Source organism: Neophocaena asiaeorientalis, unplaced genomic scaffold (assembly GCF_003031525.2).
Source record: "Neophocaena asiaeorientalis asiaeorientalis breed wild unplaced genomic scaffold, Neophocaena_asiaeorientalis_V1.1 scaffold121, whole genome shotgun sequence".
Lineage (NCBI taxonomy): Eukaryota > Metazoa > Chordata > Mammalia > Artiodactyla > Phocoenidae > Neophocaena > Neophocaena asiaeorientalis.
This window is the reverse complement of record NW_020172142.1, coordinates 366,780-379,218: the sequence shown is the minus strand read 5'-3', so window position 1 is coordinate 379,218 and position 12,439 is coordinate 366,780. Positions and strand designations below refer to the sequence as shown.

The following is a 12,439-nucleotide window of genomic DNA, read 5'->3' as shown; positions in this document are numbered from 1 at the left end:
TCTTTCCTTTTTCCTACCTGCCATCTCCAAGATGAAAGTATTCCCATGGGTCTGCCATAATGCTTTTACTTCTCACTCTCTATAGCACCCTAATTATTCATATCAGACTTAGCTCACCTTCTGGACTTTTTCTCAAGGGTTACGCACTTATTAACTTTGTGAACCCCTCTCGCCCTCCCCCACTCTTTCATCCCCCTCATGTTTCCCCAGGAGGCTCCTGACATTCAATATAAGATTGTGAAGCAAATGAATGGATATCCAATAGCTTTGATGTAATATATGTGACCTTTTCATTATTAAAAATACCAGTAATAAGTAAAAAGGTGATTTTTAAAAATCTGTGAGGTCTGCTCTAGCTTTGAGATTGATACGCTCTATGGTATGAACGTCCTGCTTCTGAGGTCCTCACACCTGCCCTACACAAGTCTCCAGGACCATTCCTGGTGTCTCCTAGTTGCTGGGCCTTCCGCCATCACAAAGTGACTCAGACAGAGCTGTGTCTCACTTCCCACTCCACCACACAGTGCACCTGCTTTGGGCTCTGTTATTTCAGAGCCCTGCCGGGTGACTGGCCAGCCAACCTGATCTAGCGGTGCAGAGGAAACTCCTGCCTTGCAGCATCCTCTCTCTGAGAGAGCAGATGCATCACTTGGACAGGTTAGTGCCACACAGTGTTATTGTGGCCTCTCAGGAGCTACAAGGGGCCAGTGAGGAGATGCAGGGCAGATGCACTCTGTGAAGGCATAGGTATTTCATAAACCATAGGGCATATTTATTCCAACTGAGTAAAGACGAGGCAATCTGACTTCCAGCTTCGAAGAAGTATATGACCAGGAGTGTTTGTTAATTAATTCGATCAATTTAATTGTCCAAACTAAGGACCTTGAGAACAAAGCCATTTTACGTTTTGAAAAAGAAACTTCTTGAAAAATTAAGTTCTCATAATAAAATTTTAATTTGTTTAAAATGAATTTTGAACGAAGATCGCTAACTCATTTCATTAAAAGCACTGTGTTCTTTTTATTTTGTAAAATCGTGATTAAACCTCAAAGGAGTTTCTGTATAACAGACTAGAAACACAAAGCACTTCTAGTTTGGGGGAGATGCTCTGCTTTCCTGCAGTGGTCCTTCCACACCCCAGGCAGCTCTTAGTTATTTTCTCACTTAGACCGGACTCTTGGGGGATGGACGATTGCCCTCACATCCTGTCACTGAGGTGGCAGAGAGAGCACAGGCCATGTCAGCAAGTGAGTAACAGAAACAGGTCTCCAAGTGCATTAATCCCCCTCTTAACGCAGGCCCAAGGAGGAGGAATTTACACACTGCAGCTGCTGGGCTACAGCCACTGAGGCTCTCAGAGAAAGACTAGATGGGAAGTGCCCTGCCACTCATGTTCTCCGTCCTCCCCTCCCTTCCTTCCCCTGGCCTGGCCTCGCCTCGCCTGGGCCCCGCAGTCCTTGGCAGGCAGAAGCACACTCTCAGTTCAGCAAACCCTGACAATTAATGGCCTGTCACAGTTACGGGAAACCATTTCATCAAATCTAACCACTGCTCCCCCACAGACCAAGTCCATTAGAGCACCAGCAAATCTTTGGAAGTTACCCAGATGCTAACTAGCTTCTGGCCAGCACATTTTAAATGAGAAACTTTAAGCCTGTGGCTATCTCATAAACATCTCAATCTGAACACCAGAGTACCATGCAATTAACACTCATTTTAAAAACCAGTTTGCAAATGTGCCTGACAATATAAAATCACAGGGTATAAATTATGATTCTACTGTAAGTCTGGAGATATTTCCACAGGTGTCTTCTACTACACGAGGGGCCAGATGGCCCCAGAAACTATATCAGTCAATGTAATACTAGGCTATGCTGCTATAACAAATAAACCCTGATGCCTCAGGGATTTATCCCAACAAAAGTTTATTTCATTCGGACACAAAGTCCCCTGCTGGTCATCAGAAACTCCCCTCTATCTAGTGTCTTAGGGGTCAGGCTCCCTCCATCTAATGATGTGTTAAGCAGTGGTACAAGGACCTATATCCACTTCTGTGTGACCCCAGAGCATGCTTTGGGTACACTTTGCACACAGGGAGTACCCTTCATGTCTCTACCTCCCCCAGCCTCCTCCGTGACCCTGACCAGCAAGTAAGTTACTGTGGCCAGTAGGTTCCAGATGGCAGACTAAACAAACACTTAGTGTCCTCCCCTCCTTCCCAAGACTCCTTTAAAATGACAGTGAAGAAATAAAAGTGTAATTAATTCATAAAAGTGAAAAGAAAAGGAGGGGACCAATGAGCCACCTGCAGATTTCAATGAAGTTCTGGAAAAGAGCAGCAAACACTATTTTCAATCATAATAACTTAAGGGCTGCCTATTGATTTTCAACATTAGTGTCAATCTCTGAACAAAGCAAGAAAGACTCAAATTTATGTTTGCAGAACAGCCCTTGAGTACGTAAGAGTAAAGGTACAGCAGGGACAGATGTGAGATACGGAAAGTGGAAGGGGTGGTTGATGGGAAGTAGGGATGCCATATGCATACTAGCTATATGAATACGTGTGCTGCCAGAACCAAGAAAGGATGGTGAATGTGGATGGAACGAGACCCAGAGGTTTCTGTATACGGTTTGTTTGAAAGATGACCAATAGAAAACCAAACCACAAATAATATAACCATCAAGAAACAAAAGGTAAAAGTAGTCTAAGTAAGTGAGCAAAATCCCCACCATTCAGAACAGAGAAATGAAAGACTATCTAAAATTGATACATCGAGAAATAGCAACATAAGCATATTTTTTTAGATTTATGGAGGTAATGCTAGGAGGACTACAGAACTAAGGACAAAATCGATTAAACAAGGAGCGGAGGACTGGTGCTTTTCATTGTAAGGTCTTTACCATTTTGTTTTTTAATGTTTGCATGAATGCATCTGATAAAAAAGAAAAACAAAGAATAAAATTAATCAAGTATAGTGTGTATTTTCTACACATTTACCTGATTCGTCTAGACCCCAAGCCCCTGGAAGTAGGAGCAGGGGTCAACATGTCTTTTGTTCTCCAACGTGCTCCATCTATAGTTTTAATACTATGTTGTGTCCTGGAAAATGCAATAAACACTCACTCTGTTGAACTTGTTTGTACATAAGTACCCCCTCCTCTGTCTGCTGCAGCATGTCCACTATTCTCAGGCCCACCCAATCCTCTGTCTTCCCCCCAAATAGTCCTACTATGCGTATAGCCTTTAATGGGATTAAGTGTTCAATACTCCACATCCCCAGTGCTGGGAATGCACATAATCTTAGTGAAATGGGGTCTACAGAGTCTCTTTATATAGGAAGACCTATGACTATGCATATACACAGCTGATATACCCAGTTGTGGTGTGACTGTGCTCGTTAGGGAGTGAGGTGGGGAGTGGGGGACAGGGCTCTTCTACCTGCACATAAGAGCAGTTTTGAAATGGCTTAATCTAGTCTGTATAATTCAGAGGCTTTGGGAAACAGAATCCTGGCTCTACCCCCAATTAACTGTGTGATTCTGAGAAAGCTTTGTAACCCCTCTGTGTTTGGGTGCCTTCATGTAAATGGGGATCCTCCTTACGGGGACTCCTATGACGAATCAATAATATGAACTGTGCAGAGCACCCAGGGCAGTACCAGTTCACAGCTTTTATATCTTCTAGTTATCTTTCCATGAATTTATTTCCTCATTGTGCTGAATGCTTCAGCCCCACTCTCTCTGTTTCCCTTACCATCATATGTTCTGAGGACATTTAATTCACATTTTCACCACTATTTACTACATTTTATGTCAACACTGAAGAACAGATCATTAGAAACACTGTGTAACCTCTACACCCAAGACCTACCCTCACAAAACCTAACCAGAGAAACTAGGTAAATAAGGAACAGCTGTCCGGGAGAAAAGAAACACAATTCAGTTTGAAACCTTAAAATAAAAATCTTCCATTCTGCGTCTTATGCTCACTGAAGCAAATATTAAAGAATTCAAAAATGCTTTCTGTAACATAGCTTCAAAGACTCTTTCATGTCTCCTAAATCCAAGCAATGCAGAGAGGCAAGGAAAAGTTTGACAATTGCAGTGGTTTTGAGTTTGGATTTACTACACGTGGTTTGGGCTTAGGATATTGCTTGGACTTTGTTCTACTACTACACTCCCCCTGGCTCCCTCCCTCCCAGCTCCTCTGGTAACATAAAGGCACATCCCTGAATCAGAACTTGCCATTTGTTGTTCCCTCCACCTTGCTTGATAGTACCCCAAAGAGCAGCCCAGCTCCCTCCCTCACCTCCAGCAAGTCTCTGCTCAAGTCTCACCAGAGAAGTCTTCCCCAACCAGCCCGTTCAAAAGAGAGCACCCTGCCCATCCCTGGCCAGTCTCTGTCCCCCTTCCCTGCTTTATTCTTCTTCATGGCTCTCACCACTACCTAATACATATAAATATGTTTGTATTTATTTACTTCCTCTCTTTCCCCTCCCTCTAGGGCAGCACTAGCCAATAGAAATATATTGTGAGACATGTCTAATTTTAAATTTTCTACTAGCCATACGAAAAAAAAGTAAAAAGAAACAGGAAAAATTAATTTTAATGTCTTTTCTTTAAGCTTGTGTATCTAAAACACTGGCACTTCAAAATGTAATCAATATAAAAATTATTAATGAGATATCTTACATGTTTTGGTACTAAATTTCTGAGATCTGGTGTGTATGTTACACTTACGGTGCATCTCAATTCAGACTCACCCCATTACAAGTGCACAGAAGCCACACGTGGTCAGTCGCTACTGTATGGGTAGCACAGCTCTAGAATATAAACTCCGTGGGGCAAAGACTTACTTTGCTCACTGTTATGTATCCAACAGCTAGAACAGTGCCTGGCACATGGACTTTTTAAAAATTAAAGTACAGTTGATTTACAATGTCATGTTAATTTCTGCTGTACAGCAAAGTGATTCCGTTATACATATATATACATTCTTTTAAAAAATATTCTTTCCCATATGTTTTTTTTAAATGTTATTTACTTTTTATTTATTTATTTTTGGCTGCATTAGGTCTTTGTTGCTGCACGTGGGCTTTCTCTAGTTGCAGTAAGCAGGGGCTACTCTTCGTTGAGGTGTGTGGGCTTCTCATTGCGGTAGCTTCTCTTGTTGCAGAGCATGGGCTCTAGGCGCGTGGGCTTCAGTAGTTGTGGCATGTAGCCTCAGTAGTTGTGGCTCACGGGCTCTAGAGTTCAGGCTCAGTAGTTGTGGTGCACGGGCTTAGTTGCTCTGCGGCATGTGGGATCTTTCCGGACCAGGGCTTGAACCTGTGTCCCCTGCCTTGGCAGCTGGATTCTTAACCACTGTGCCACCAGGGAAGCCCCTCCGTTATGGTTTATCATAGGATATTGAATATAGTTCTCTGTGCTATACAGTATGACCCTGTTGTTTATCCATTCTATATATAAAAGCTTATATCTGCTAACCCCAACCTCCCACTCCGTCCCTCCCCCCAGCCCCTACCCCCTTGGCAACCACAAGTCTGTTCTCTATGTCTGTGAGTCTGTTTCTATTTCATAGATAGGTTCATTTGTGTCATATTTTAGATTCCACATGTAAGTGATATTTTATGGTATTTGTCTTTCTCTTTCTGACTTACTTCACTTAGTATGATAATCTCTAGTTGCATCCATGTTGCTGCAAATGGCATTATTTTATTCTTTTTTATGGCTGAGTAGTATTCCATTGTATATATGTACCACATCTTCTTTATCCATTCATCTGTCAATGGACCTCTAGGTTGTTTCCATGTCTTGGCTATTGTGAATAGTGCTGCTACGAACATAAGCATGCATGTATCTTTTTGGATTAGAGTTTTGTCTGGATATATGCCCAGGAGTGGGATTGCTGGATCATATGGTAATTGTATTTTTAGTTTTCTGAGGAACCTCCATACTGTTTTCCATAGTGGCTGCACCAACTTATATTCCCACCAACAGTGTAGGAGGGTTCACATTTCTCCACACCCTCTCTAGCATTCGTTATTTGTAGACTTTTTAATGATAGCCATTCTGCCCGGTGTGAGGTTCTGATTTGCATTTCTCTAATAATTAGCAATGTTGAGCATCTTTTCATGTGCCTATTGGCCATTTGTATTTCTTCTTTGAAGAACTGTCTATTTAGGTCTTCTGCCCATTTTACAAGTGGGTTGTTTGTTTTTTGTTGTTGAGTTGTATGAGCTGTTTGTATATTTTGGAAATTAAGCCCTTGTCAGTCGCATCATTTGCAAATATTTTCTCCCATTCCGTAGGTTGTCTCTTCATTTTGTTTAAGGTTTCCTTTGCCATGCAAGAGCTTGTAAGTTTGAGTAGGTCCCATTTATTTATTTTTGTTTTTATTTCTATTGCCTTGGGAGACTGACCTAAGAAAACATTGGTATGATTTATGTCAGAGAATGTTTTGCCTATGATCTCTTCTAGGAGTTTTATGGTATCATGTCTTATGTTTAAGTCTTTAAGCCATTTTGAGTTTATTTTGTGCATGGCGAGAGGGTGTATTCTTACTCCATTGATTTACATGAGGCTGTCCAACTTTCCCAGCACCACTTACTGAAGAGACTGTCTTTTTCCCATTGTATATTCTTGCCTGCTTTGTTGAAGATTAATTGACCGTAGGTGTGTGGGTTTATTTCTGGGTTCTCTATTCTGTTCCACTGATCCATATATCTTTTTTTGTGGCACATGGTTTTTAAATCAAATAACTACTTAATTAACAGGTTTCTTGTCTTCCATCTAATAAGCACATATTAAATATATACGATATGGGGAAAAAACATGGTGGAAATAAAGTAAATTACACTAGAGTACTTACAAGTAAGGGAGGTAAATATTCTACAGAAATAGAAAGTCTGAGAAATTCCAAGGGCAAAGGAAAACAACCCATGTCAATTTTAAGCAGAGTGGGAAAGGGCATGGTTACAGCTGAAATGGGGCACCACCCTGGAGGACTGGAGGCAGGAGGGTCATAGAGAAGGTTACTGCAACGACTGGGATGAAAAGTCACAAAAGCTGGACTGGGATAGGGGTGGGAGAGATGCTGAGGAGGCAGAAATAACAGGGCCTGGCCCTGCCCTGTGTGGGGACCAAGTCAGGGGAGGAATTATAAAGACTGAGGTTTTGAGCTCAGTGGCTAAGGAAGGAGACAGTGCCATGACAAACCTGTGGAATCCCAAGGGAAAACAGGTTTATGGAGGAGGGGAGCTCATGATGACTTGCCATCAGGTTCTAACACACAAACCCCAACACATGACCGCATTTCCATCACTCTGACTTCTTCCAAATTTAGGCAGCAACAGTACTTCCAAGAACATCCCACGAGGAAATACCAACTGCAGAGGAGTCACAAGGCCCCCCTCTCTGGGTCTCAGCTTTTCCCTCTATAAAATGAGGAGGGTGATGCTGAACCAGGTAACCCCATCCCAGCCTGGTGGTCACTTTCCTTGTACCAGGTCTTCAGAGCTCTCTTCCTGCACCATGGTAGCTGAGAGCTCTAACAGAAGATTGTACAGCTATGAATCTAATTCTCCCATTTATATAATACTTTGGTTATTCTTCAGTAGTACCTGCCGACAAGAAAATTAAAGCCAGGAGCAAGCTCGAAACAGCCACCGTCAGCACAAACTCCAACCATTCTAGAGCTAATAATTTACAGGGTGAGCAGCTGAACACAAACTTGACTGCGAGTGTGAACAGTCTCATTTCTGAGCTGACATTGTGATGCCCAGTGTTGAAGCTGGCCAGCCTGACTACAAAGGGAAGGACAGTCTTCTTCTGTGTGTTTACATGACATAAAGACTTTGAGTGTAGGGCTGGCAGCAAGGAACACTCAGGAAGCCTGTTTCACTTGTCCACATATGGTTCACTGTACCCAGGTGGGAAATAGAAGCATCTCACCTGAGCCGCTCTTCCTCTTTTTTTCGGAGATTGAAGTCTCGCTGAACCACCTGGAGAACATGCTCTGTTTCATCATCGGTCAGACCAGACAGGTCCAGCTTCCTCCCCATGATTTAACACCAAACACAGACAATGGAACGAGACCTGAGAAATCAAAGGAGAGACCACAAATTGAGGGCAAGATAAAAGTCCTCCATGGATAAAATCAACCAATGTTGTTATTAAACAAAATTAGACACAGTGTTTACATAACACAGTATCCTGCTCTGTTCTCATACTCAGCAAACATTTACAGACAACTTCAGCAAGACTGTGGAGAAAAAGAGAAGGTAACTGGTCATCAACGGTGTCATTTATCCCAACTCTTAAATTAGAAAAAAATAGATAAATTATTCTTTTTGATAGAATGAAGCATACATGAGACCTGGTGTGGATTTCTACAAAACACCAAAAGACAATATCTAAAACTTCTAAAGTTCTATGGTTTGAAGTTTCAAATTTTAAATATCACACATAATTGTAAGATAAAATAAATCATACTTAAAAAAAATCATAGGGGAATTCCCTGGTGGTCCAGTGGTTAAGATTCTGGGCTTTCACTGCTGGGAACCTGGGTTCAATCCCTGGTCTGGGAACTAAGATCCTGCAAGCCGCATGGTCAGGCCAAATAAATAAATAAAAATGTAAAAAAAGAATCCTATATATACTATATCCCTTGAAGTTTTTATCACATGACTATGAAATATAAACTAGAAACCAATAAACTCTCCTCTGCAAAAAAAAAGATATATATATAGTAAAATAATCTTTTTAGACATTTTCTCAGAACTAGAAAAGATGATATTTCAAAGACACACCTCCCAGAAGTGCATACCTAAAAATTATGGGAAACTATTTTTTTGTGTGTGTGTGTTTGGTACGTGGGCCTCTCACTGCTGTGGCCTCTCCCGTTGTGGAGCACAGGCTCCGGACGCGCAGGCTCAGCGGCCATGGCTCACGGGCCCAGCCGCTCCGCGGCACGTGGGATCTTCCTGGACCGGGGCACGAACCCGTGTCCCCTGCATCGGCAGGTGGACTCTCAACCACTGCGCCACCAGGGAAGCCCGGAAACTATTTTTTTAAAAATCATTTCTAATGAATGGCTGCACCCAGGGATGAATCAAATACATAATTCCAAAAAACTACCCAGAACTGAAGGGCAGCACAAACATAAATGTAAACATTCTCAACAAAATATCAGTGGAACCAGTGCAGCAAGATTTCAAAAGCATTATTATATAACATGACCAAGTGAGTTTTATCTAAGCAATGTAACGTTGTTTCAGCATTCAAAAATCAATCAGAGTAATCTGCCACATTAACAGAATAAAAGGGGAAAATCATCCGATCATTTCAATAGATACAGAAAAAGCATTTGACAAACTTCCATGCCCATTCATGATAGAAACCCTCTGAAAACTAAGACTAGAAGATACTTCCTCAATCATATAAAAGGCATTAAAAAATAAAAACAACAAAAACCTACAATTAACATATTCAATGATGAAAGACCGTTTCCCCCTAAGATCAGGAGAAAGGCAAGAATGACCACCTTTACAACCTCTACTCAATACTGAATGTCTTTATTATAAAGCTACAGTAATCGAGGCAGAGTGGTATTGGCATATAGGCAGGTGTATTAATCGGCTAGGGCTGCTGTAAGAGAGCACCACAGGCTAGGTGGCTTAAATAACATAAATGTATTTTCTCACAGTCTTGAAGGCTAGAAGTCTGAGATCAAGATGTCGGCAGAGTTGACTTCTCCTGAAGCCTCTCTCTGTGGCTTATAGGTGGCCATCTTCTCCATGTGTCTTCACATGGTCTTCCCTCTGTGCACATCTATGTCTGAATTTTTCCTTCTTATAAGGACACCAATTATATTGGATTAGGGTCCACCCTAACACCTTCATTTCAACTGAATTGCCTCTTTAAATGTCCTATCTTCCAAACACAGTCACAATCTGAGTTACTGGGGATAGGACTCCAACGTATGAATTTGGCAGGGGATACAACTCAACCTGTAACACTTCACCCTTTGCTCCCCCAGATATCTTGTCCTTCTTACATGTAAATTACATTCACCCCATCCCAACAGCCACCACAGTCCCAACCTATTGCAGCATCAACTCGAAGTCCAAATTCTCATCTCATTATTATCTAAATTAGGTATAGGTGAGACTTGAGGTATGATTCATCCTGAGGCAAAATTCGTTTCCCATTGTGAACCTGTGAAACCAGACAAGTTACCAGTTACCAAAATAGAACAGTGAGGCAGGCATGGGATAGGCATTCCATTCTAGCTGGGAGAAACTGGAAAGGAGAAAGAAGTCTTGGGTCTCAAGCAAGTCTGAAAGCAGGGCAAATTCCATTAGAATTTTTAAAATTAAGTTATACTTGACATACAGTACTGTATTAGTTTCAGGTGTACTCCATAGTGATTCGATATTTTTACACATTATGAAATAGTCACCACAATGAGTCCAGTTACCTGCGTCACCATACAAAGTTGTTACACTATTATTAACCATGTTCTCTATGTGTACTTTTTTCCATGCATAATCTCTGATTTGTTATTCTTTTAATAATTATTATCCCTGTGTGTACTTTACATCCCCGTGACTAATTTATTTTATAATTGGATGTTTGTACCTCTTCTTCCCTTCACTTATTTCATCTGTTCCCCCGACCCCCTCTTCTCCAGCAACCACCAGTTTGTTCTCTGTATTTATGAGTCTGTTTCTGTTTTGTTTTGTTTGTTTAAGGCTCAAGGATAATCCTCTTGGGCTCCATGCTCTGTCCTCTGAGCCGGCCAGGGTGGCTGTCCCACCCCCTTGGCCCTGGGTGTAGCCATAGCAGCTTGGCCCACCCTTGGTAATTGAGGAGGGACAGCCCCATTCCCCAGGTCATGGTGACAGTGGCACCCCTGCAGACGTCTGATTTGTCTTCAGGATCATTCTTCCCTTTCCCTGAAGGGTAATGCATGTTTGTAGCCAAATAGCTCTACTGGCCCATCCTGTAGACTCAGAAATCCAGCAGCCTTCCCTCATTTGTCCTGTCTCTGTTTAGTCTAAGCTGGCAATGTTTCTGTTGATATGAATTCTCAAAAACGTTGTCAGCTTCCCATGCAGTTCACAGGGGCCAAGCCTTCAGACAAGAGGTTCTCTACAGATCTGTCCTGAATAACTGCGTCTCTGTTCCCGGCTTCTGCTGCAATGGTTGACTCGATCCGTGAGCCACACTCTAATCTCTTTAGCAAATGGTTGTCCAGCCACACCCCTGTTGCTCTCTACAGACAGACTTTCTCATTTTTGCAATATGAATAGACAGAATTTTCCAAATCTGCAAGTTCTGGTTCCTTTAGTGTGAAAATTCCTTCTTCAATTTACCTTTCTCGTCTCACATCTTATTATAGCAGCAAGGACAAACCAGTCTTTAATACTTATTTTAGAATTCTTCTCAGCTAAATATCCAAGTTCATCATCACTTACAGTGCTACTTTCCACAAGACACTAGAACACAATTCAACCAAATTCTCTGCCGCTTTATAACAAGGAACACCTTTCCTTCAGTTTCCAATAACATCCTCATTTCCGTCTGAGACCAGTACTTCTAACATTCATTTCTACCAGCATTCTGTTCATGATGATATATGCGTTCTCTAACATGAGAGAAGCTTTCTCTGCAGCTCTCCTCTTTTCTTATTTTATTTTACTTTTTGGCCACACTGCCCCGCATGTGGGATCTTAGTTGCCCCACCAGGGATCGAACCTGTGCCCCCTGCAGTGGAAGTGCAGAGTCTTAACCACTGGACCACCAGGGAAGTCCCTCCGTTTTTCTTCCTGAGACCTCACTATAATCACCTTTAACATCCATATTTGTACCAATAGTCTCCTCAAGGCAACCTAGGCTTTTTCTAACATACACCTCAAAACTCTTCCACCCTCTACCCTTAGCCAGTTCCAAAGTCATTTCCACATTTTTATACAGAATAAGAAACAGAGATGGCAAATACACATATAAAAAGACGCTTAATGTCATTGGTAGCTAGAGAATTGCAATTAAAACCATATTTCACACCCACCAAAATCATCTTTATCAAGTGTTGACAGGAGGTGGGACAATTTTGATAGAGTGAGTAAAAATTGGTACAATCTCTTTATAACACAGTTAGGCATCATTTTCAAAGTTGAAGATACATGTACCTTATGAATTAGCATTTCTGCCACACCTAGGTATGTTCCTCAGATATAATCTTGCAAATATGCACCAACAGATAGGAATCGGGTTGAATCATAGGAAATAAATAGGAGCCTATAAAAATGCTTATTTCACATAGTTCAACCTAACAGAAGAACATTAGTAACAGTCACATTCAAAATAGCAAAAAATAAAAGAAAACAAATAAGTAAAACCTGTAAACCACCCCAAACATCCACAAGCAGGAAGA

At 41.6% G+C, this 12,439-nt stretch overlaps 1 protein-coding gene across 1 annotated transcript in view; it reads right to left on the bottom strand.

The window, feature by feature from the left end:
• The window catches only part of MYRIP (myosin VIIA and Rab interacting protein), a 173,304-nt gene extending 165,207 nt beyond the window's left edge, over window positions 1–8,097 (bottom strand). The window contains exon 1 of the mRNA XM_024754099.1: window positions 7,954–8,097. Within this exon, the coding sequence (XP_024609867.1) occupies window positions 7,954–8,063 (110 nt within the window). The 5' untranslated portion in view covers window positions 8,064–8,097. The remainder of the gene's footprint in view (window positions 1–7,953) is intronic.
• Between the last annotated feature and the right edge of the window lie 4,342 nt (window positions 8,098–12,439).